This window comes from Plutella xylostella, chromosome Z (assembly GCF_932276165.1).
Source record: "Plutella xylostella chromosome Z, ilPluXylo3.1, whole genome shotgun sequence".
NCBI classification, from domain to species: domain Eukaryota; kingdom Metazoa; phylum Arthropoda; class Insecta; order Lepidoptera; family Plutellidae; genus Plutella; species Plutella xylostella.
Window position 1 is genome coordinate 3,085,214 of NC_064012.1, and position 23,989 is coordinate 3,109,202.

General features: G+C 42.2%; 1 protein-coding gene across 1 annotated transcript in view; it reads right to left on the bottom strand.

Moving 5' to 3' along the window:
- LOC105384890 (laminin subunit alpha) overlaps nucleotides 1–23,989 on the bottom strand; it is an 80,980-nt gene that overhangs the window by 21,410 nt on the left and 35,581 nt on the right. The window contains exons 34-49 of the mRNA XM_048632971.1: nucleotides 17,278–17,378; nucleotides 16,819–16,946; nucleotides 15,551–15,678; nucleotides 14,912–15,036; nucleotides 14,414–14,587; nucleotides 12,711–12,912; nucleotides 11,476–11,555; nucleotides 8,117–8,225; nucleotides 7,513–7,627; nucleotides 6,745–6,906; nucleotides 5,939–6,158; nucleotides 5,606–5,715; nucleotides 2,265–2,386; nucleotides 1,578–1,851; nucleotides 1,033–1,194; nucleotides 79–266 (exon numbers count right to left, since the gene is read on the bottom strand). Coding sequence (XP_048488928.1) covers nucleotides 79–266; nucleotides 1,033–1,194; nucleotides 1,578–1,851; nucleotides 2,265–2,386; nucleotides 5,606–5,715; nucleotides 5,939–6,158; nucleotides 6,745–6,906; nucleotides 7,513–7,627; nucleotides 8,117–8,225; nucleotides 11,476–11,555; nucleotides 12,711–12,912; nucleotides 14,414–14,587; nucleotides 14,912–15,036; nucleotides 15,551–15,678; nucleotides 16,819–16,946; nucleotides 17,278–17,378 — 2,400 coding nt within the window. The remainder of the gene's footprint in view (nucleotides 1–78; nucleotides 267–1,032; nucleotides 1,195–1,577; nucleotides 1,852–2,264; nucleotides 2,387–5,605; nucleotides 5,716–5,938; nucleotides 6,159–6,744; nucleotides 6,907–7,512; nucleotides 7,628–8,116; nucleotides 8,226–11,475; nucleotides 11,556–12,710; nucleotides 12,913–14,413; nucleotides 14,588–14,911; nucleotides 15,037–15,550; nucleotides 15,679–16,818; nucleotides 16,947–17,277; nucleotides 17,379–23,989) is intronic.

The following is a 23,989-nucleotide window of genomic DNA, read 5'->3' on the forward strand; positions in this document are numbered from 1 at the left end:
ATATATCATTGCCATCCTATTCAAAACTGCCAATAAAGAAGGTAGTTTAATTTTATTAACAACAATAGCCGTACTCACAGTCGTATAGCATTATCCAGGTCGTCAGCAGAGGCCAACAGTTTCTTGGCTTCATCGAGCTTCTTCTCGGCGTCTTGCAGGTTGGGGCTGAGCTCGTCCTCGGCCGTCCTCAGAGCTTGCGCCGCCTTGTCGCGGAACTGGACTGACTGCTCCATGGTCGGGCCCATACGCTCTTGCAGGGCTTCGTTCTAGGGGAAATGAGGTTGGATTAGGTGGGGATTTTAGAAGATGTTGTCATAGTTTGTAGGCAGATAAAGGTGATGCCACATATCTTGGTGATTCTATTCTATTCTGAAAGGGGGCGAAGTTCCTGAACTTGGCTCTGGGAGCAAGCTTGTGCTGGGAAAGTTGTAGTGCAAGTGGGCAACCCGACAGTCAGATGTTGTCAGTTTAGTGTGGTGGGTACTCACGACGGGGCTGGTGGCGGCGACGGCGCTCGGCCTCGTCCACGGCGTCGGCAGCGCCGCGCAGCTCCTGCACGATGCCGGAGTAGGCGGACGCGGCCGTGTACGCGTGTTGTGTGCGCGTGTTGTTGTTCTCTCTCTCGGCGAGACAGGAGGAGACATGTGTCTAGTGTGGTGGGTACTCACGACGGGGCTGGTGGCGGCGACGGCGCTTGCAGCCTCGTCCACGGCGTCGGCAGCGCCGCGCAGCTCCTGCACGATGCCGGAGTAGGCGGACGCGGCCGTGTACGCGTGTTGTGTGCGCGTGTTGTTGTTCTCTCTCTCGGCGAGACAGGAGGAGACATGTGTCTAGTGTGGTGGGTACTCACGACGGGGCTGGTGGCGGCGACGGCGCTTGCAGCCTCGTCCACGGCGTCGGCAGCGCCGCGCAGCTCCTGCACGATGCCGGAGTAGGCGGACGCGGCCGTGTACGCGTGTTGTGTACGCGTGTTGTTGTTCTCGCGCTCGGCGAGACAGGAGGAGACATGTGTCTAGTGTGGTGGGTACTCACGACGGGGCTGGTGGCGGCGACGGCGCTTGCAGCCTCGTCCACGGCGTCGGCAGCGCCGCGCAGCTCCTGCACGATGCCGGAGTAGGCGGACGCGGCCGTGTACGCGTGTTGTGTACGCGTGTTGTTGTTCTCGCGCTCGGCGAGGCGGCGGAGACTGTCCGCCTAGGGGAAACATGATGTGTTAGTGGAGGAACTCGTATAGATTGATTGGATGTGGCACGGGTCTGTTATTAACGTCGATGAACTCGTTAAATGCCCGGTCCACCGACCACAGAGCCGTATTTATGACGAATCGCGATCTAGTGAAGTTTATCAACTACGATAACGTACCCGTGTAGCTGAAGCTGAGTATACATATAAGCTGAGGTGAGCGGGCAAGTTAAGTAGTGATTTTCATAATAAAGTGCTATAAATTCACAAATATCTTGTTGATTGAGTTTGGTACAAATAAATAGAATCCGTACACATACATTATAATAATATTATCTAAAAGCACACCACAGCTTTAAAAGACATGAAGAACATCGGTGTAAAATACCACTCACCCGACTCCTCAACGAATCAGCATGGTCTTGCGACTGTTGCGCCAGCGCATTCAACTCCGGAAGATCAGCTGTCAACGCCTCGATCCTTTCCACCATCTGGTTCTTGACATTCTCGTTCGCCTCTAGGGCTGCAGATGCGTCGTTTACGGCCTGTTGGGCCACGACGAATAGCGTCGTGCCATTGGATATGGAGTAGGCGGCGTCGACCAAGTCTTCCATCGCTGAGCCGTTCAGTTCCGTTACCGAGTTCACTTTGCTGTTGAACTTTGATGCCCTGTGGAATGGTGGTTTGGTGTAAGTGAATATAATGTGAACAGCTGTTTGTCTATTTTGCATTCGGAAATACCTTTTTCGACAAGTTGATGCTCTGGATGATGGCTGCTCTGAGTAAACCGTTTAGCTACCCCACATATTGTGGTTCGGGCTCCATGTTTCCACTCATTTGTGTTATCAGGCATGGTATGTAGCTACGAATACAATGACACAACGTGAAAGTTTGCCACTATGGATGGATGGATTGTCAGTCTTTCGCAGGAAAAGATTTGACCAATTTTTATATAGTTTAGCACGTAAAGTGAGACCAAGGAAAATGCTTTGACGGCGAAACGTAACTTGCAGGAACACATGCTATAGCATGTTTGTAAGCTATGTTTGTAACAGCTAATAATAATATTATAAGCTACGAACCTGTTGTTCCGGTTGAGCCGCTCGGCCTGCGCGATGGTCTGCGCGGCCTGGTCGATGTACTTGCCCATGTCGAGGCACTTCTCCTTCAGCTCCGAGTTCTCTGCCACCAGCTTCTCGAAGTCCTGGATATGGAGACATAAGTGAAATAAAAGTAAAAGTAAAAGTAAAAAGTAAAATATGCTTTATTGCCAAAATAAAAATGACCTTACATAACTTATTCTATATTATAACTAATTATGACTAGGTAAGTTACATTATACTATTTTAGTTAAAACAAGTACTTCAATAAATTAAAATTTTCTTTTGGCAAATGGTGACATGCTCAGCATAAGTCGACGGAAAACTTGTCTTCGATCGACGCTGTTTTTCAGCATGCCCCAGTGTGTTTATTTTATTTACAAGATCCTTACAGTCTAACAGAGGCGCCTTGTAAAGTAAACTACAGAACTAAAAGAAGAATACAATTTCATGCACTTATTTCATAATCTTAAAAAAAAAACAATAATAATAAAAATAAATAAAACTTTTTTAAATAAATCGGTATGTGTAACTGAGAATTTTGAATGAGTAGATAAGTATGAGTTAAATAATGTTTTGTGTAGTATCAGTGTTATATATATTATAGTTTTAAACAATGGAATTATATTATGCAAATTTGGTGCTTTATAATATGCGTTGAAGTTTGTGTGAGTGAATTTTGATGAAAGTGTGTATTTTACTGTAGGGATTGTATACTAGATATTTATAAAAATATTAAATATTAAAAAAAAATATTAAACTGAGATAAATTAATAAGATTGATTTGGGTAAGCACTATATTTAGTTTAATTTCTTTTCAAAGTTATATGTTATATTAGCTAGGGATATTTGTTTATCTAAAATATATTTTTTCATATTATTTTTGAATGATAGATATGTCATGGCGGTTTGGATAGGGGGTGGTATGTTATTCCAGATTTTGGACGAGGCGTATTTAAAGGATCCTTTATAATTCTTTGTTTTATGCTTGGGGCAGGATATCATTTTACGGGCTTTACTACGCGTATGAATACCATGCGATTCTCCTTGCCACTCAATTTTATTATATAAGTATTCCGGCTTTTTATTGCGCACTACTTTATAGACAAGCCCGGCTAAATGAAGTTCCCTGCGACCTTGCATCTTTATAATTTTTTTATTGTTTAGATACGGTGTGATGTGACTACGCTTGGGAATCGTGAAGCAAAACCTAGCACATGCATTTTGCACACGCTGTATTGCACGGCTGGTTTTTTCTAGCAGCCTAGGTCCGTATACTACGTCACAATAGTTAAAGATGGATAGAATTAAAGCTTCCGTTAGCATGATCCTTACTTCTTCAGTTAAATAGCTTCTAATACCGTATAAAACCTTTAGACGGAAAAAAGCTGTTCTTATTTTTTGGCTTATGTGCTCCTCGAAACGTAGTTCACTGTCCATCAGTAAGCCCAGATTCTTTGCGTGATTAACTCGCTCGATCATTATGCCATTTATTTTTAAGTCCGGTGCATATTTTATAATTTGTTCACACTGTCGTTTTGTGCCTAAAACTAGGTATTTTGATTTTTTTGTGTTAAGGACTAGTGCGTTTTTTTTTGTCCATTCATAAATTTTCCCTAAGTCCTCATTTATAAGCTGCACAGCTTCTAATGTTTTTTGGTGCTTAAAAGAATAATAAACTTGGGTGTCATCCGCGTATAAATGAATTTTACAGTGTTTGATGTTTTTTATGAGGTCAGTTGTATAAAGAATAAATAATAAAGGACTTAGTATTGATCCCTGCGGGCATCCTCGTGGTATGATTTTCTGTTGTGATTTTTTGAGCTCTCCCTTACCATCCTCAGTAACAACAAACTGTGTTCTATTACGTAAGAATGAACTAAACCAGTCGCGAGCCGCATGTGAGATGCCATAATAGGACATTTTTGCCAAGAGGAGCTCAGCACTGATACAGTCGAACGCACGGGAAAAATCTAGTAAAACTAGGATGCTACCATCACCTACATCAGCTGACGCAATTATATTGTCTGTTACTTCAGCTAGGGCAGTAGCGGTGCCATGCTGCGCACGGAAACCTGACTGAATAGCTGGTAGAATAGTTGAATTTTCAAGAAATTTGGTTAACTGCGTACAGACCACTCGCTCTATAATTTTAGACATAACCGGTAGTATACTAATTGCTCTTAAATCATTGAGTTGCTTTACCGATGATGATTTTGGTAGTGGCTTTATTTTAGCGACCTTCCAATCACCAGGAAATATTTTATCATTAATAGAAACATTTATTATGCGTGTGATGATTGGAAGGGTAACTGGAAGGGTCATTCGCAACATTTCTGCTGTGACTGTGTCCCAACCTGCGGCATTTGTTGTTATTGCACGTATGATTTTAGAAGCTTCATCCATGTTAGTGTTATGCAGATTAAAATCGTCTGATCCAAAACGGTTATGTTTATAATAATTTAGCAAATTTTCATCTATATTGCTGTCACCCGGAACATCCAAAAAAAAATTGTTAATGTCGTCTGGATTATTTAGATTAGGTGGAATATCTGGCAAGGTTGAATTACCAAGAACTGATGTCTTTTTAAGATAGTTCCACATTTGTTGTGGCTTGTGTTTGTTTTTATTGACGTAATGAGAAAAAAACGCTTCTTTCTCACGTCTCAGTGCACTAGTGACCATATTTTTCATATCCTTGTAGTATGCGAAATGCGATTCTTTTTGGGTACGATTTGCTCGATGAAGCGCTTTATCGCGTAGTGACATCATTAATTTAATATTATCAGTAATCCAGGGACTAGGGCTTTCTTTAATTTTGACTTTCTGTAGTGGTGCATGTTTATCAAAAATTAAATTCAATAAATAGTTAAACACTTTTACCATATCGTCTATATTATCCTGTTCGTTCACGTCCTCCCATGGCATAGCATGTAGATCTTTAAGAAATAAGTCATTATCGATTTTATTCATGGCCCGTATCCATTTAAAAACTGGTGGAATTGGCGGTTTTTTAATATTAAATTCGATAAGGAGCATCAGCATTCAATATATGTGCATTTGAAATAAATATATTGAATGCTGACCTACCCTACATGTTATTATGAATAACTTATCTGTTTTAAATAGGTGCAGGGTAGAATTTTATCGCATCTGATGTACTGCACGACTTTGATAAACGTAATAACTATACGTAATATTATTCGATTAATTATGAAATCAGGAAAAAAGTATATTTTTTTTGTAATTTGACCACAAAATTCCGGTCCGAAGTTACAAACTCTTGCGTTACAAAGTTACAAAATACAGGAAGCAGTACATACGGCGCTCTGTTCGTTGACGGGCTGCACGAAGATGTTCATGGCCTCGAGCTGCTCCGAGGAGTTGGTGAGCGCGCTCAGCGCCAGCATCTTCTTGGGCTCCAGGTCTTTCTCTGTTCACAGACGATTGAAACGTTTATCATATCGGGGTCACCAATTTCAGTACTAATGTTTGCCAAGAGAAAATGAGAACAATAATGCTTTATACAAGTAAATGAACTCTAGAACTCAGGTGCGTTTCTAAGATTTAACACCGCCTCACTGTTATTGTACTGGGAATAACCTACTTATCAGGCCAATAAAATCTAAAACCGCACTACTATAACCAGCACTCACCAGCGATATCATCCTTGATCTGCCTCGCCTCTGTCAAGGCGCTATCCACCTTGGGTTGCTGGCTCAGCTCGAGCCCGGTGGCCAGGTCTATGACATGTGCCACGGTGTCCGCTAGCAGACTCCGGGCTTGTCTGACGGACGCTAGCACCTCGTCAGCATCTTCGGTTAATTCTCCGGCTAGGACTATTTGACGCTCGCTGTCTGTCGCTGCGAATTCCGTCTGTGGAATGGTTAAAGTTGGAGTGTTGCGTTGAAAATATTTGACTCCTAAAGGAGTGGCAGGGCTGCTTTTCGTTATAATGTTCAATGTTCCGTGGTAAGTGCCAACCCTAGGAACACTAGGACGACACCTATACTTCGTAAAATATAGCATTAATGAGCCCTTTGACAGCTGTCAAATCCATACATTGTATATGTCATTTGTTTGTTTTCAAGCGAAAATGATAAGCGTCGGCCAAGCAAACGTCATAAGACTCTTGCTATAATTTAACCGACTCTTAAAAAAGGAGGAGATTCTTAATTCTGTATGTAAGTACTTTTTTATGTATTTTCACCAATTACTCCGCCATTTATGGACCGATTTTGATAATTATTTTTTTGATGTATTGTGTTGACCGCATGGGTGATCCCATTTTACATAGGTATAGTTGTGGTGCTGTACTCACAGATCTGCCTTAGCCTGCCCTTCGAGAGCGGCGACGGCGGCGGCTACTAACTGCTGCAGCTTCGGCCGCAGCACCTGAGTCTGGTTCCAGATGTAGTTCACTAGTGGTGCTGTACTAACTCACTAGTGGTGCTATACTCACAGATCTAAGGGCGGCCTTGGCCTGCCCCTCGAGAGCGGCGACGGCGGCGGCGGCGGCCGCGGCGTCCACGGCTTGCAGCTGCTGCAGCTGCGGCCGCAGCACCTGCGTCTGGTTCCAGATGTAGTTCAGCCGCTGCGTCGTGAAGAACGAGTCCGCTTTGTCCTGGAAACGATGGTCGGTTGTAGTGAGCATTTACTACCGGGCTTCATTATGACTACCAGCGCGTCAGCCATTTAAATTTAGTGACGTTGGCAACAGTCAGAGTGAGACAAGATATTATTGTATGTGGCTATTGTGGCTTCGTCCAGTGCGCCGCGGACCATACGCACGCGGATGAGGTTTTTGCGTCCATTGCGGATGAAGTCATAGATATTATGGGCAATAAATACCCTATGTAAGATCCATAACGAAACTAGAAACCTTGATGATTACTTATCTTTAGTTTTTCAAAAAAAAAAAACATAAAACACGCACTCACGCCTTGTACTAATGTTCTCCCTTGCGGGGTTGCGGGGTAGGCAGAGGTGCATTTCTGCACCCACTTTTCGCCAGAGTGTTATGTTAGTCCCAATGTAATAGGGGGCGGGCCTATTGCCATTTTACGGGCACATCAAAGACCCGAGAACAAATATCTGTGTTTAACCACTACGCCATTCGGTCGTCTAATCTTCATATAATTTTCAATTCATCTAATATGGACAACGGGAATAAGTAAGAGCATATCAACTCTCAAGTGTATGGGTACCCTAAAACATGTTTATAAAGTACCTTGAAGTCCTGTGTCTCGTTGGCCAGCAAGTCTCGCAAGTCTTCCACTGAGAAGATGAGAGCGTCGGTGCATGAATCGCACGCCATGCAGCCTTCTTGCGGGATCAACACCCATCTGGACATAAACCATTATTAGCAATGATTTCAAAAGGAAGCATGCGAGGTGCCTTTGGGACAATTGCTACTAATATTATAAACGTGAAAGTTTATAAGTTGGATCGATGTTTGATACTCTTTCACAATAAGGACTGGACTAATTTTTTATCAAATTTAGCACGTAGCAAGTTGTAACTCTGGATCAACAAATAGGCAAACTTTTATCCTGGAATTCCCACGGGTTATCTAAGTAATAATCTATCTATATTTATAACAGGTCACGTATATACTGACTCATCACGAAATCTCAGAAACTACAAGTGCTAGGAGTCTGAAATTTGGCATGGGGGTTCCTTTTAGGACTTAGGTGCTCACACAAAGACGTAATTTTGCGAAATTCAAGCCCTAAGGGGGTAAAAAGGGGTGTCAAAGTTTGTATGAAACTTCTATAGTATTAATAGCAGGGTTTCCAAATTTTGCATGAGGGTTTTGCATATGTATGTCTTACCGTTCCGGACAGCGGTCGCACTTCTCCCCGACGACGCCGGGCAGACACTCGCACTGGCCGGTCGCGTTGCACGTGAACCCGACCGAGTAGCCCGTGTTGCAGTTGCAGTCTGCATGTATAGGAAACAAAAGTACCGTCAGCTGCATAAGTAGCTATACACTTTTGTATCTTGTCAAACTAACAAACTGCCTATACATTCATTGAAACACAGTTTGTAAGTTTGACAAGGTGCAGACGTGTATAGCTACTAATGAAGCTGACCGTAATATTAGGTCCTTACATATGAAATTGGCGTTTTCTGTAGGAGGAACATAAAGTCGTTTTTTTTTTAAATGAAATATCTTAAATTAATCAAAGTATGTACCATTGCTATGTATGCACTTTTGCCATCTCATAGGTAGTTCATTGATCCCCTTACTAAAAAAACCATTCGGGCGGGAATCAATAAAATCTTTGAAGGCGGTTTGGACTGCCCCATCGGAGTTGAATTTTTTTCCTTGCAAGTAGTTATCCAAATTGCGAAAAAAATGGTAATCTGTTGGAGCAAGGTCCGGAGAGTACGGTGGATGTCTAAGCCATTCTAATGGGGACTACCGTTTTTTTGCTCACCAGTTGGCGCCACTGTCGACTGAGGTAAAGAGGTACCATAGCTGTCAAATTTATCAAAGGCGACTTTATCAAATTGGCGCCAAATAAAGTTTTTAAATCTTGAATCTTATAAGCTTATTAATTATAAAATAACTATCATCATATCGAGTTACTATGCCGCAATGTTGTTCAGATCCGTTATATTGGGAAAGAAAAGGAGGACATATGTTACCAAGTGATAAAACTGTTCTAAAACAGTGGCTTGTGAAATAATTATTATCCGATAATCTCGTGTTTGTGAAAATCATTATAACCAATTTCAGAAAGAACATAATGTAAATAAGGATTAGGCATTTAATAAATACACTAAAAATAAAAGAATTACACACTGATTTAACTTTTATTTATCCTCTCCGTTTAAACACACTGCTATACAAAAAATATAACACATTAGTAATCCACACAATGAATGCTGGTTGAGTTGTTAGTTGAAACTTAATAATGGTAGTATAGTATACTAAGTATTCTATTATTTGTGGGGGTGTCAGTACCTGCACCTGGCTCACTCGAATGGAGCCTTTGTCCATGTCCGCCTTAAGGTCTAAACTCCACTCCTAAGCTTGGACCATTTCCTACCACACTGGTCCTCTGCAGGTTGGTGGGTTCGAAAATCTAGATATGCAGGTTTTATCACGATGTTTTCATTCACCGTAAGAGCGATGGTATGTACGGTGGCCTGCGCCTAAAAGTATACAGGCGGCGATTTTAAAATAGCGATCTCAAGCTCACATGCTGCTCAAGCACATCCACATAAACACCACTGCTACACACATCACACACAACACATCCCCGGATTTATAACAGATGTAGCTGGTCCCTTCATCATCAGGGATCGCTATTTTAAAAGCTCCGCCTGTATACTTTTAGGCGCAGGCCACCGTACACTGTACATAAATTCCAAAGTAGTTACTCATTGGTGACAATATCTAGATCTGGAGTTTCATTTTTAGTGTTTACACTGCTATACAAAGTTTCTTAAGGCCACTCAACAGTATACACTGAATCATTTTGTTGTATGATGCTGTCCTCTACGTTAACAACCAAGTTACTGTTACGGTCATAGTCTTGGTGTCTGTAAAAAGCAAAAACATAGCTGTTACCTAAGCAAACAAGCATACATTTCGTAAAAAATAAGTTTGTAAACAGTAAACAAACTAACCTCTGAATTAGCTGCTCTTTGAGACCGCTTATTTATGCGCCTCTTTTCCTTAATTCAGCTTTCAAAGCATGCACATTCATCGATAAATAATTCATATTTGCGATAATTTCGCGAAAAGAGATCACTTTTCAACAGGGAAATGAACGAAAATATAATTTATCACGAAGCCCGCCAAACAAATTATATGAAAAGTAAAATGTCACTTAACCTCAGTCGACACCAGCGCCCCTAGCGGCAAATTCACACGCGTTACTCCCCATTGAAGCTCCTCTAATTTGGTAGCCGTCTGTTGTGCAGTGTGTGGTCTAGCGTTGTCCTGAAGCAGCAGTGGCCTAGAGCGATTGACCAGCCTCGGTTGTTTAGCAGCTAGCTTTTCCATAATGGTTTGCAGTTGCTGACAATAGATATCTGCCGTAATCGTCTGGCCAGATTTAAGAAAGCTGTAGTGAACGACACCGGCACTAGTCCACCAAACACTTACAAGCAACTTTTTTTAGTCAATTTTCGCTTAGGGCAGGATTTGGCTGGTTCGCCAGGGTTCAGCCATTGCGATGAGCGCTTCCGATTATCGTAGAGGATCCACTTTTCATCACAGGTAATGATTCGATTTAAAATTCCTTCATTATTGTGCCGGTTGAGTAACGTAACGCAGCAGTCGACGCGCGTTTGTCGGTTTGCTTCACTCAATTCATGAGGTACCCACCTTTCAAGCTTTTTCACCTTCCCAATTTGCTTCAAGTGGATTAGAATAGTTTTATCACTAACACCGGAGCCTGCAGCTAACTCAGACGTGGTTTGCGATGGATCCGCTTCCACAATAGCCTTCAATTCTTCATTATCAACTTTGGTCTCCGGCCGTCCACGAGGCTTGTTCTGCAGGTCGAAATTTCCAGAACGAAAACATTGGAACCAAAAACGCACTGTGTTTTCTTTTGCGACACCGTCACCATACACATCATTAATCCTTCGAGCCGTTTCTGCAGCACTGGTGCCACGGTGGAACTCATACTCGTAAATAACGCGATATTTCAAGTTTTCCATTTTGTAAACAGAGTGACACAAAGAAAAAAACATAAGAAGAAAAAACAAATGAATTAGGGGGTTTGAAACACAAATGCATGAGTAAATAGCTGTATGAATTTGAATTTGGAATTCCTAACCATAAAGGTAATATTTGAGATCAAAGTGGCCAGTACGACAAAACGCCAATTTCATATGTAAGGACCTAATATTAGGTTAAAATTATAAAAGACTGGACTTGGATACAAAGGCAGGCTAAAAGAGGGGGATGTGTTTAAGTTGCAGTTGTTTAGCTGTGCCCAAAATATAATTTAACCTTTGGATCTCTGAAGCGCGTATCCACGCCAGACACAATACGATTACAATTACATTAATCAATCGGCTGACGGCAGAGAGTAGCAAGGTGATTTTATGCCGGAATTTTCAGATTTGTGAGCTTCAGGGATTCAGAATAATTACCAGAAAAAATCATCATCGGACCGAATAAAATGATGGTAAATTAAAATTGTACATATTTAGCTTGATTACTTACGGTCACAGCCGTCCTTTGAGTAGTTCCAGTATCCAGCAGCGCACATATCGCAGCGTCTTCCTGTCACACCCTTGGCGCATCTAAGAAAAAAATTATCGCATTCAGATTACAATTTAACCATATACAATACATACAATATGTATATTATGAAGGCCACTGCTGTGTGAACAAATGGCTATAATAATATGTTGTCTTCTGTTTTTCACTCTTTTTTGGAGGTTCATTCTATGTCTCACGGGCGTAAGCCAAGTGAAGAGGACCTATATCAGAGACCGTCAAAACTGATAGAGTTATTGAGTTTATGACTTTGAAGTATTAGGTGGAACAAGGGGGTTTCGGTATTTTCCACGAATAGGTAATTACAAATATGCTTTGATAACTGCGATAGATTTAAAACAACATTCTGATATACCATTAATTCATTTTACACAGAGGGTCAAGTGTAGGTTTGTCATAACTAATCGACAAATGAAAATCGACTTCAATTTGGATGGCGCGGAGCTAGAGCAACGCGATTACCTAGCGGTGGCGTTTTCTCGCCTCTACTCGAACGGTGTAAACATTAGACTCCACATTCATCAGTCCCTGACATCACACTGGGAGTCATGCGCGGCGGCGGCGCAGGCGCAGGGCTCGCAGCCGCGGCCGCTGCTGACGCCCCAGTGGTTGGCAGTGCATGCTAGACACATGTAGATAGACTCACTTGCAGTGTCCGTCCCTGACGTCGCACTGGGAGTGGTGCGCGGCGGCGGCGCAGGCGCAGGGCTCGCAGCCGCGGCCGCTGCTGACGCCCCAGTGGTCGGCAGTGCATGCTAGACACATGTAGATAGACTCACTTGCAGTGTCCGTCCCTGACGTCGCACTGGGAGTGGTGCGCGGCGGCGGCGCAGGCGCAGGGCTCGCAGCCGCGGCCGCTGCTGACGCCCCAGTGGTTGGCAGTGCATGCTAGACACATGTAGATAGACTCACTTGCAGTGTCCGTCCCTGACGTCGCACTGGGAGTGGTGCGCGGCGGCGGCGCAGGCGCAGGGCTCGCAGCCGCGGCCGCTGCTGACGCCCCAGTGGTCGGCAGTGCATGCTAGACACATGTAGATAGACTCACTTGCAGTGTCCGTCCCTGACATCACACTGGGAGTCATGCGCGGCGGCGGCGCAGGCGCAGGGCTCGCAGCCGCGGCCGCTGCTGACGCCCCAGTGGTCGGCAGTGCATGCTAGATACATGTAGATAGACTCACTTGCAGTGTCCGTCCCTGACATCACACTGGGAGTCATGCGCGGCGGCGGCGCAGGCGCAGGGCTCGCAGCCGCGGCCGCTGCTGACGCCCCAGTGGTCGGGCAGGCAGGCGTCGCAGCGCGCGCCCACGACCCCCGGCCGGCAGTGGCATAGCCCCGTCGCGCCGTCGCAGTGGTCGGTGCCGTATTCGTCGCAGTCGCACGCTACAGGTTAAGATGAAAAGTCTTTATTGCAGGCAAAACTAACTTTTGCTAATTATAAATAGAATAGGAATGGCGGCGTTAGGTATTACTAAATGTAGAGATGTTAGAGTGTAGGGAAGGTCCTAAGATACGACATTTGTAACGTAATATGTAAATGCGGAAAAAATGGTTCATGTCGTCCGATCAGTAGGACATAGTTTTTATACTTCAATAGTGATATAATCTATGGTAGGTATGTAAAGTATACCTCCCCTCACCTCTCCTAGACATCTAATCCGTAGAGGATAACACAATAAACATTGAGCGCAGACTAGATCCCCGACTTTGGCTCTGTGGAAATCATCCCGACACACTATAACTCGAGGGTTATAAGTAAGTATACAATATTTAGAAACACTTAAAATAAAATACGATATAATATTTCGTGTGCTAGAGAATGTCGAGAGAAATCGGGACTTATAATAGTAGAGTTCAATAGCATGTCGATTGGATATTTATAAACACCTAAGTACGTTTAAGACTGATCATAATCACGATACAGACAACCCTATAATTAATAAATCAACTAAACATTATATTCAATAGTTCAAATTAAAGCCAGTCAAGAAAATTATAGTTTCAATAGTTCAATCAAAGCATGTATATTGAAAATGATATCCAATTTGCAATTATTTGAAAATATAATATAATCACAGTAATTGCTATCCCATACAAGTTTATTCTAGAATCTAGAAATGTCCTCGGATCTCTGGCGCCACTGCAATGTCCTCTAGGCGACACATGCTGGGATAATTCACATTACTTCAATAGAACTGCGACTTGCAAACCTAATGACGAGACGCAGCTTTTGATCTATTTCAATAGAGAAAGACGTCAACGTCTGTTGCAGCAAAATTATAGAATTACCAGCACGTTGGGGGGTTCACAAACATGGCTCTTCTTGGAAGATAATCAGCAATCGCTAACAAGCAATAGAAACTACTATGCACTTAAATGAATATTTTTATCAGAGTAATTGTAAATTGCGAAGACAAATTAGGTTCGGTTTGCGTCAAAGCTTGTATCAGTACCACCTCATACCATAGAATAACGAGACTAGCACTTGTACTTGTTATTCTATGCTCATACTAAGAGTCAGGTATTGGACCTTAAAATGATACACAGTAATATTTTTATGAGTGGGCTACACAATAGGTACCATATGCGGTGACCAAAACGGAGATGATAACCTGACTTTGACGGATTATTTCCGACGATAAAGGAAGAGAGGGAGAGAGAATATGGGGCCGTCTTTCCTCAGCAATGACGCACCAACTAGGCTTCTTAAAAAGATTCTACATAATTATTATACGACTGGTGCAGCGAGAACCGTGGGGTAACCTAGAGCCACCGCGGCGTAAAGGTTAAGATCTCGTCGTCTCTCGATCCCTGGTACCAGTGAATAGTTACAGTACCTGTGCAGTTCTTGTCCTCCACCTCTACCAGTGAATAATCACAGTACCTGTGCAGTTCTTGGACAGTATGGCGTCTCCGAAGTAGCCGGGCGCGCACAGGTTGCACACGGCGCCGGCGGTGTTGTTGACGCACTTGAGGCACGAGCCGTCGATGGAGTCGCACGAGCCCGGGTCCTCGAGGTTGATGTTGCCGGAGCAGTTGCAGGGTTTGCAGTAGTCGCCTGCGGGGGTAAACGTGTGAGCGAGTGAAGTTACCAACAAATGGCCGAAAGGCTTATAAATACTTATTATTGAACAAAGGTTTTTTTGGACAGATGTGTCTGGGACGGACAGACATGACGAATATATGTATAAGGACATGACATCGATCGATAATCATTTTCGACATCTCAAGGGTGCCTATCTGCCACTTTTGTGGCGGTGATGTAAAAATATAGCATTTCCACCAGTGGTAGGCATTGGTATCAAACGCAGCGCACATCTCTGGTGGCTATACATACTAGATAAAAGACAGGTCCTAAATACACTACAGCAGTATTCCTTACCGATATCCTCAGGCACTCCGTAGTAGCCGGCGGCACAGAACTCGCACCGTGCGCCCGCGTAGCCTTCACGACACGTGCACGATATCAGCGAGCCGTTGCCGCTCAGCTCACAGCCCGTTGCGAAGCTAAGGAGTATTACAAAAATGAACAATTAGGTAGGTACAGTATATGCAGCAAAATTTATGGGATAATGGTCACCGCACATAATAGCCTTCGCGCCAGGCATTCGCGAGCTCGCGTTCTACTTGTTGACAGAAGAAAATAGGCGATCCCTTTACGTTACGGTCATATTATTATGTGGGGTGACCTGAAATGGGTATATTATAGGTGTCGATAAATGGGGGGTGCATAAATAATGTTACAGTCGGAGATTGTCAATAATTTGCCTGACGGCTAGTCAAGGATTAGCGTTTATCATCGAAATGCTAAAAAGAAGTGCTCTTGTGCTTATTTTACTATGTCAGGATAGAGTGGATGCCTACGCATCAAATTCATCGTGTGTATCTCAAAAACTGATAACTGTTAAACTGATTCCATGACACCTCTCTTTCGTTCGTTTCTTGTCAAGCTAGAGTTAAATTACATGCTTACCCATCCAACTTCTCCAAACAAAGTTTGCTTCCAACTGTTTGTACTCACTTGTTAGACACATAAGGCATGGGACAGGCGCAGATGAGGCAATCCCGAGGGGTGCCGCCGGTCGCGTCGCCATGGTAACCGGGGATGCACTGTTCGCAATGTTCGCCCATGGTGTTGTCTTCACAGCTCTGTCAACAATGCCTAGGATTACTACTTGCTCTGTAAGGTAATAGTTTTGATCAATCTAGAATAGCCGGTACTCGGTGAACTGGGCATCCCTCAATATCTAAGCTTTTAAATTTGGAGGTGTGTCATTTTTGTAAGGGTTGCCTGGTAGAGATTGCTATTAGTAATGAGGCCGCCTCGTGTACTGTTCTTCTTTTCATTTAAGTATACTTTTTGTACTTCTATATTTTTGGTCCAAATAAAGAGTATTGCATTGTTTTGATTTACAACGCAAAGGTTTGCGTTCTGGATCTGTCCATAGCAAACATCTTGTGTCATTGGTTTCATCATTAATGACGAATACGATAAAATTATTACTTTATAAATAATCAAAATAAACTCGAGGTACATACCAACATTTAGGTGGGAGATAAGACACATTTAACAAGCAATACGAGGGAGGAAATATCTGATTTTATACAAATAATTGGCCCTTCACCACCAAGGGCTTAACGCCCTCATAACGTTGGCTTATAGATAATTATTTCATGATAACGATTTGATTGTGTAATTTGGAAAAATATTTTTTGTACATTTCCTTCTCGAATTTTTACGTCTCATTTCGTTGTAAAAAGGCTGGATTCACATAAGCTCTTACGCATGTTATCACTTGAGAAATAGGAAAATTCGAATGTTTGTTTTATAAATCGGTTGTTTGCTTGTTTTTATGTACAAAAAAAACCTATTCTCTGGGATATGTCGACTAATCACGACTAGAACTAGAATCTGTCGGGACACTTAGCACTCTATATAAAGAAACCAAAGAAACATAGCTACATATATTTTTTTATTTAAAAAAAATATTGATAGAAATGTCTTCTTAAAAAAACTTGACAATACAAATCATCTCCACACAATATATTCACACCAGCATCAGTTTTTAGTTTCCGTGTTACACCTAATGTGGTCATTATAATGCTACATAGGAAGTATACGTAGACTCCACTATACTCACTAGACAGACTCCGGTTTTGACGTCAAAGGAGCCCGAAGTCTGTGCCTTGTGAGCCATTATAATTTTATTCTTGTATAGCTTATAATTTCCGTGTTACACATTATGTGGTATTTTAAACTGCTACTTGTGCTGTGGGAAGTATACTTACAAGACAGACTCCGGTGTTGACGTCACAGGTGCCCGAGTGTCCGTTGCACTGGCAGGGCACGCAGAAGCCAGCGTGCGGGCCTGAGCTGAGGCGGTAGTGGCCTTCGGCGCATTGCTCGCACGACGCACCTAGAATCAACGGCAATATTTAACTGTGCTCAAAAGGGTTAATTTGTGGTGCTGAGGTTATCATTCACCAAAACCACTCAAACTATGTTTGGGCTAGTTCTTTATTGCCTAACGCCGCATCGGTAAATTAATATTTAGGCTTTTATTTCTCCCGAATCGATAACTTTTATAACGCTTACTCGTAAACTATTATAGTGATATGCAAACTATCAAACCTGTGTCTCAAAGTTCGTATATACGGATGGTTGAAAAATAAGTCGGCCATTTGAGGGAAATAACCAAAAATATTCCTTAAGCTTACTTTATTTCTCCCCCATGTAGTGTTAATTACCTCGATAAGCCGACGGACACTGGCATTGCTCCACGGAGGAAGCCAAGATAGCGTCTTCCTGCCAGTCCTCCACTCCGATGTCCAGAGACACGTCTATTAGCCTGTCAAATAAAAATCACACATTAAGATCACACATTAAGATCAACCGAGGATAGTGTGTGGTGGCGCACAAAGGAGGAAGCCTACACCCAGCAGTGGACACTGGCTGATGATGATTAATAAAATTCTTAAACCATTCTATGGGAGAATCATTTTGATTATGATGAAGAAGATCACACCCATATATCTGGCTGAGGTGAATTGATACACCTAGTTTACGACGAACTCTGTACAAGTCTAAAGGTAACATCACACCACAACCTACCACCCACAGGGCTAGTGTGAATGGGGCCGTAATCATTTTCTCTGGCACAAAAAACCAATAACAAATATTTGCTTGGTCGGGAAACGAAGCCTACTATTTACATAGACGTAGTACGTAATTAAGAAAACTTCAATATTAATTACGTGTATGAAATCATGTTACTGTGGACATTCTTCATTTGAAGTGGTATAAACAAAATACGTGACAATTTTGCTCTATTATGTAAATGGGTCAGACCTTGGGAATAAAAAGAAAAAAGTGCAGTCTAACTATAATTAAGACCCTAAATAGCGAAAATATACCTACATTGTAATAAGAAATCTCTACTAATGATACATAATACTAGTACACTCACGGGCAATGAAAAGGTTCCACTGAGAAAAGCACCAAATTAATTCTAAACGGAAAATACTAGCTTAATGACGTCTTCTGCAACATTGAAGTACATTTAACAGAGCATCAGGATATTACCAACTAAAAACGGTAATATTTTGTGTAAATTTTATAGATTTTTTTTGAAAAAAATGTCGTAAGGTGTCGGAATTTTGTGAGTGGAACTTTTTCATTGCCCGGGAGTGTATGTTTCAAAGCAAAACAGAATAGTTTTCAAATAATCATTGTACATGCGTAACTTGGCGTGGGCTTTAAGTAGCTATCAAGGAATTAGCGATTACATACTTGAAATAAATATAAAAGGGAGAAAACACATTGTTTTGTTTTCTAGCCAACAATACAGGATGAAACGTATATCGCATCCTACAGCAAATGTTATGTTGTAGTAATTGAAAATGTACCTAGTATATACCTTACATAGGAGCTCAATATTGTCTGAATCAGGTTTTTAATACGGCAGAGGGGCGAGACTTATTTACCATTGGTCAGCCGTATTGTAACCGTACTGGTAGAAAATGTTTCAAGAATTAAGCCAAATTTTTGTATATCAGAGAGTGTCTTTCAGTATGTCAAAGACTGAAACGCATTTCGTAAGTTCGTTCATAAAATGCCATCCATCCTGTATATCTACTTACCTCTACGTACCTATTGTAATTTTCCTCCTTGCCCTAATTAGGTATTCGTAAAATCCCATATCGAAAACAAAACACTTGAATGTTTTTTGGAAGGATGAAAAAATACTAAGAACCTAATTTGGGACGAGAGGAAACAAATATTTACAAGCTAATTATTTTAATGATTGTTGCATAATATATTCGATAAAATATAAATAATACTTAAGTAAATATCAATAAGTACATATTTCGTAAACATAATAGGTATTGCTGAAGACAAAAAAATAATCTCGCAAGCGAAGGTGTTCCGTTTTTACTTTTTTAGCTACGGAACCCTAAAATTTCTGACTTTGGTAGGTATCTACCTAGAGTACTTAGAGCATGAATATTGAACATAGGATAAAAAAACAAACCTTACTTATTTACAATATATTTTTACTAAACTATGGCCTATCTATATTATCCCATTTCTCAGTAGAAAATTATTTTATTGCAAGTATACTTAACGCGGTAATCCTGCATCGGAAACAAATTGCGTTCATCATATTTGCTTTCAATCAGCAATTTTTCATAGCTCCACTTAATACTGAAATACACTGAAGAGCTTACAGGAAATAATTCCGGCCGAGATTTTAAATTACAAACAAAGTTACGGGGAGAAATCACAGTCTGTGCCGCGCCACCGCCCGGGTCGGTACTCGTTAGTTGGCCTCCCCTGTTCCCACCATGTCGTACTCTAAGCGCGCGAACAGCTACATTGTGAACGACGTGCTGGCGTTCCTGCAGAACAAGCTGCTGATCATGGACGGCGCCAGCGTGCACCGGCTGTGCCTGCATCACTACTCGGAGGAGCAGCTGGCGGGCGCGCGGGTCGAGCTGGCGCAGTCCACGGCGACCCCGATCCCCGAGGCGCCCGCCGACGACCTGGGCGACATGATCCACCTGCTGCAGCAGCTCGACCCGGACGACGTGCCCACCTACCTGGCCCGGGACCTCAACAACCTGCCGAGCTTCAGCTTCGACAACACGGGCTTCACCGAGCAGCTCACCCACATCCGCAGGAAGCTGCACGTGTCCGAGCGCGCGAGTGCCGCCATCCGGCACGACCTCAAGATGCTGAAGCGCGAGTTCATCGAGCTGCGGGCGGTGAGCATGGCTCAGCACCGGGAGCTGCTGGGGCTGGAGAAGGAGGCGATTGCGGAGAAGGAGGCGAAGGACGTGGAGGTGTCGCGCCCCCGCGGCCGCCGCAACAACAACAACAACAACAACAAGAAGGGGCCGCAGGGGGGACAGGGTGCGAAGGGGGCGAAGGGGGCGGGCGAGGGTGAGTTCACGCTGGTGGAGAGCAAGAACCGCCGCCGCCAGCGCCGCCGCCGCGACCAGGACCAGCCCGCCGCCGCCGCCGGCCGCCAGAGCGACGTCTGCGTGGGCTAATGTCACTTCTTTACGTACTTTTGTGAGGGCTTCATTTCAACTAGCTACCTATTACATGCTTTAAACAATGTTTTCAACTTGGAACTCACTTGGACCTATTCGAATTTAAACTCTGAAGTTTTGGACAGTTGTCACTAAACTTGTTTATAGATAATGAAATTCTTAAATCCGACTTGAACATACCGAAATTAGTACATAACAATAAAAAGTTACTTGTAAACAAAGTGGCAATGAAAATGAAAGCCCATGTCCATTAGTGGACCTTTATGTGTTTTGTATACCTACCTACATACTACGTAGAAGTTAATTCCCATTTAATCATATTTTACAGTACTTACTAAGAAGCTATTTAATTTTGCAAGTGATAATACTCTGTAATCGGCATCGGCAATCAAAAAGCCGCCTGTACGCTATTAATTTACGATGTTAATTGATGTTATATTTATTTCTTCATGCTCTATATACACAATAATCTGGATTTGGTTTTTTAAATTTTGTTGTGATATATACATCCCAGTATTATTATAGATTATTGTTTAATAATAAGTTTATAATATAGTATGTAGGTACAATTAAATGTGAAATAAAATATTTGAAAACTATAAGTATATTTGTTTTTATATTAGCTACCTCTCCTATTATTTAGTACTTACTAACTATAAAAAAATTGAGGTCTTTAATTTTGGTGTCGGAATTTTGTAAGTATATCTTTTTCATTGCTGGCGAGTGTATATTATATTATCACAATCATATTCACGAGTACTTGGAATCCACAATCCGAACACGGCTTAATATCAATACTACCGGTAGTGAATGCTGTTAATTTGAATGATGCTGGGCGGAAGAGTAAGCCCTCTGACTTAATTCAATAGGCTGAGCGATTTCATTGATCCTACCGCACAAAGTATTATTGAAATATCTTACACAGATTTATTAAATATTTATGACGTATCACTCAATTGAGTACGTTATGAATTATGAGAATTATGTTCATCATCATCATCAGCCAATAATCATCCACTGCTAGACATAGGCCTCTCCCAAGGAGCGCCACAACACTTGGTCCTCGGCCTTCCTCATCCAACCACTACCGGCTACCCGACTAAGGACGTCAGTCCAGCAGGCAGGACCGTAATTATGTGGATAACATTTAAACACCACATTACACAAGTAGGATTTCTGAGAGTAAAAATGCATTTGCGAGTACATGTAGGTATTATAATTTTATTATGCGAAGGCAGGTAGGTAACGGCTGGGCGGGCGGTGCTAAGAATAGGAAATATGCATGCGATTCAAATAAAGGTCAAATATTATTTTTAATAAACTTGGTTATTTTAAAATTATGACGGTATCAATATTTTGGATTATAATTTATTTTTGAACGAGTAAATAATTGCTGATAAGAACAATAAAACTTTCGTAAATTGTTGAAAAGTACAATAAAACTTTCGTAAATGCGTCATGTTTCAAAGATGTGAATCTTTGAAACATGACGCATTTTCATAGAGCGAATGTGACGTAAACTATGTTATATGTCAATCTCAGAATAATCTAAGCCCATAGAACTGAGCATCGGCGCGACTGGCGAAACTCATTACTCTGAGCTGAATAACGAGGGTATGACGTCATACAAAGGTTTGTGTGTTTTATGTGGTCGTGTCGGTTATACATTTTTAACTTTCTTTAAAGTACCTTAAATTACTTTTTTGGCGTTGAATTTGTTTTTACTATAATAAAGCAATGTAAATCTATCGAATAAGAATATAAAAACATGTACATGCATATTCCCTATTCCCGAGCTAGATACTTTATGTCACAACAAGGCTGGCTAAGCACTATAAAACATATTATTATGGCTAACTATAAGAGACGTAGAGAGATAATGAGAAGACAGTAGAACAGCGTCAGAGACGGTAAGGACCTGGTGACCCTGGGAATATGCTGTACTATCGGGACTTATGGCTAGTTTACACAGTGCGAGCTAGCGTACGAGTCAGCCTTCGAGTAGCTGCACTGCAGTACCCGTATCACGAAAATTCGAGCTAACGAATAGAATCGAATGCGAGTGCGACTATTGTCAACTTGACAGCACTTTCGAACACTTTTTACCTTTCGAATGAGTTTCGAAAAGAATGACCACAGAGTACATGAAATTATTCTGACAATGACCTATGGAATGATAGCTGTCAAACTTTCGCAAATCTATACACCGCCATTTTGTTGTTGACAGGTTGACAGCACTTTCGAATAGACCATCGAATAGAATGTGCTGCGATTTTTCCGGATCGCTCTACAGTAACTCGTACGTGCGAGTTGGTCAGTAGCTCGCATCCGAGTTACTTAAAAAAAATGTTTTCACTCGTCTGCTCGCCCGGCAGCAACTCGCCCATGACAGCGGCTCGGCCGTCACTTGGATGAGGTTCATATCATAGCCATTGAAAATGATGGACGTCTGTGTTGATCATCTTAACGTTATCTTAGGTAGATCGAAATCTACGGCACAGACTCTACCTATTCTGTTTTAGTAGAGTTTCTTGCATCAAGAATACCAACTTCAGGAAATTCATCAACAGTCGACTGTCCCGCGATTAAGTGACGTATCGTTCTATTGGCGAGACAATGTTGAAGAACAGTTCCGAATATGTCAATTTAGTATCTGAGATTAATAATTATAAACAACCAAAAAACCCGACTGCACGCTAAAAAGATGAATACAAGTCCCAATGTTAATGTAAAGCAGTGTTTTTCAACCTTTTTCATGACGCGACCCCCCTGGAAGAAAAAAATATTTCGCGACCCCCTTGACCCTTTTGGTTTTTTATCATGTATGTATGTGTATGTTACAGTATTCCTAATATTCATTCCATATGACGTATTGATGGTCTCCATGATTAGGATTCAAAGTAGTACATACTTATCGGATTTAAAAACACATTATTATAGAATTACACACTTAGAATACGTGTGGCCATGTACATAGGTACGTACAACTAATGCCATTGCGACACGGAATTTCTTTTTCGAAAATAGCTTTTTCTATCTGTTTTGAGCATTTCAATATCTTGAATAAAAGTTTTCTACGGTTAAATGAAAGTAAAAAGACAAACTACCATAATAATACTTGTGGTCGTCGTCTTTGAACCAGACAGGAAGGCCTACCCACGCTACGTTTGCCTATTTGTGGTCTCCACTCGAGAACTCGTCTACCCCAACGGTTATCGGTTCTTCGGCAGATATGACCAGCCCACTGCCACTTCAGCTTGCATATTTTGACAGCTATGCCAGAAATCTTAATCCTCTGACTGACGGAAAATCTCATTTCCGATACGATTTATCAGAGAAACCCCAAGCATAGCTCTCTCCATAGCACGCTGAGCGACTTTAAATCGGTGGACCAGTCCTACCGTCAGTGTCCACGTCTCTGCACCATACGTCATCACTGGCATGACGCACTGGTTGAAATCTTTAGTCTTCAGGCTCTGAGGGATGGCCAAGGAGAATATGTGCCGACGAAGTTTTCCGAATACAGCCCAACCCAGTTGGATGCGCTTTGCAGCCTCCTTGTCGAAGTTGCTTCTGCCTAGCCGAATTTGCCTTTTGTCTCCCCGAGGTAGACATATGTTGCACAAATTCGATTGTTGCCTCAACAACGATCATCGGCTCCAGTTCGATGTGAGCATTGTACCTATATGACTTTCGTCTTGTCCAAATTTATACCCTGAAGCCTACACGTTGGGAAGCAGCATTTAGGCCACTTCCATCATCCAGCTGAGTTCCTGCAGAGATTCTGCCATAATAATGATGTCGTCCGCGAAGCAGAGAGGTGTGTCATGTACTCGCCATTTATACATATGCCAAGTCCGGCGGCATCGTACAGACTCCTCAACTCCTCGATATAGCGCCATTC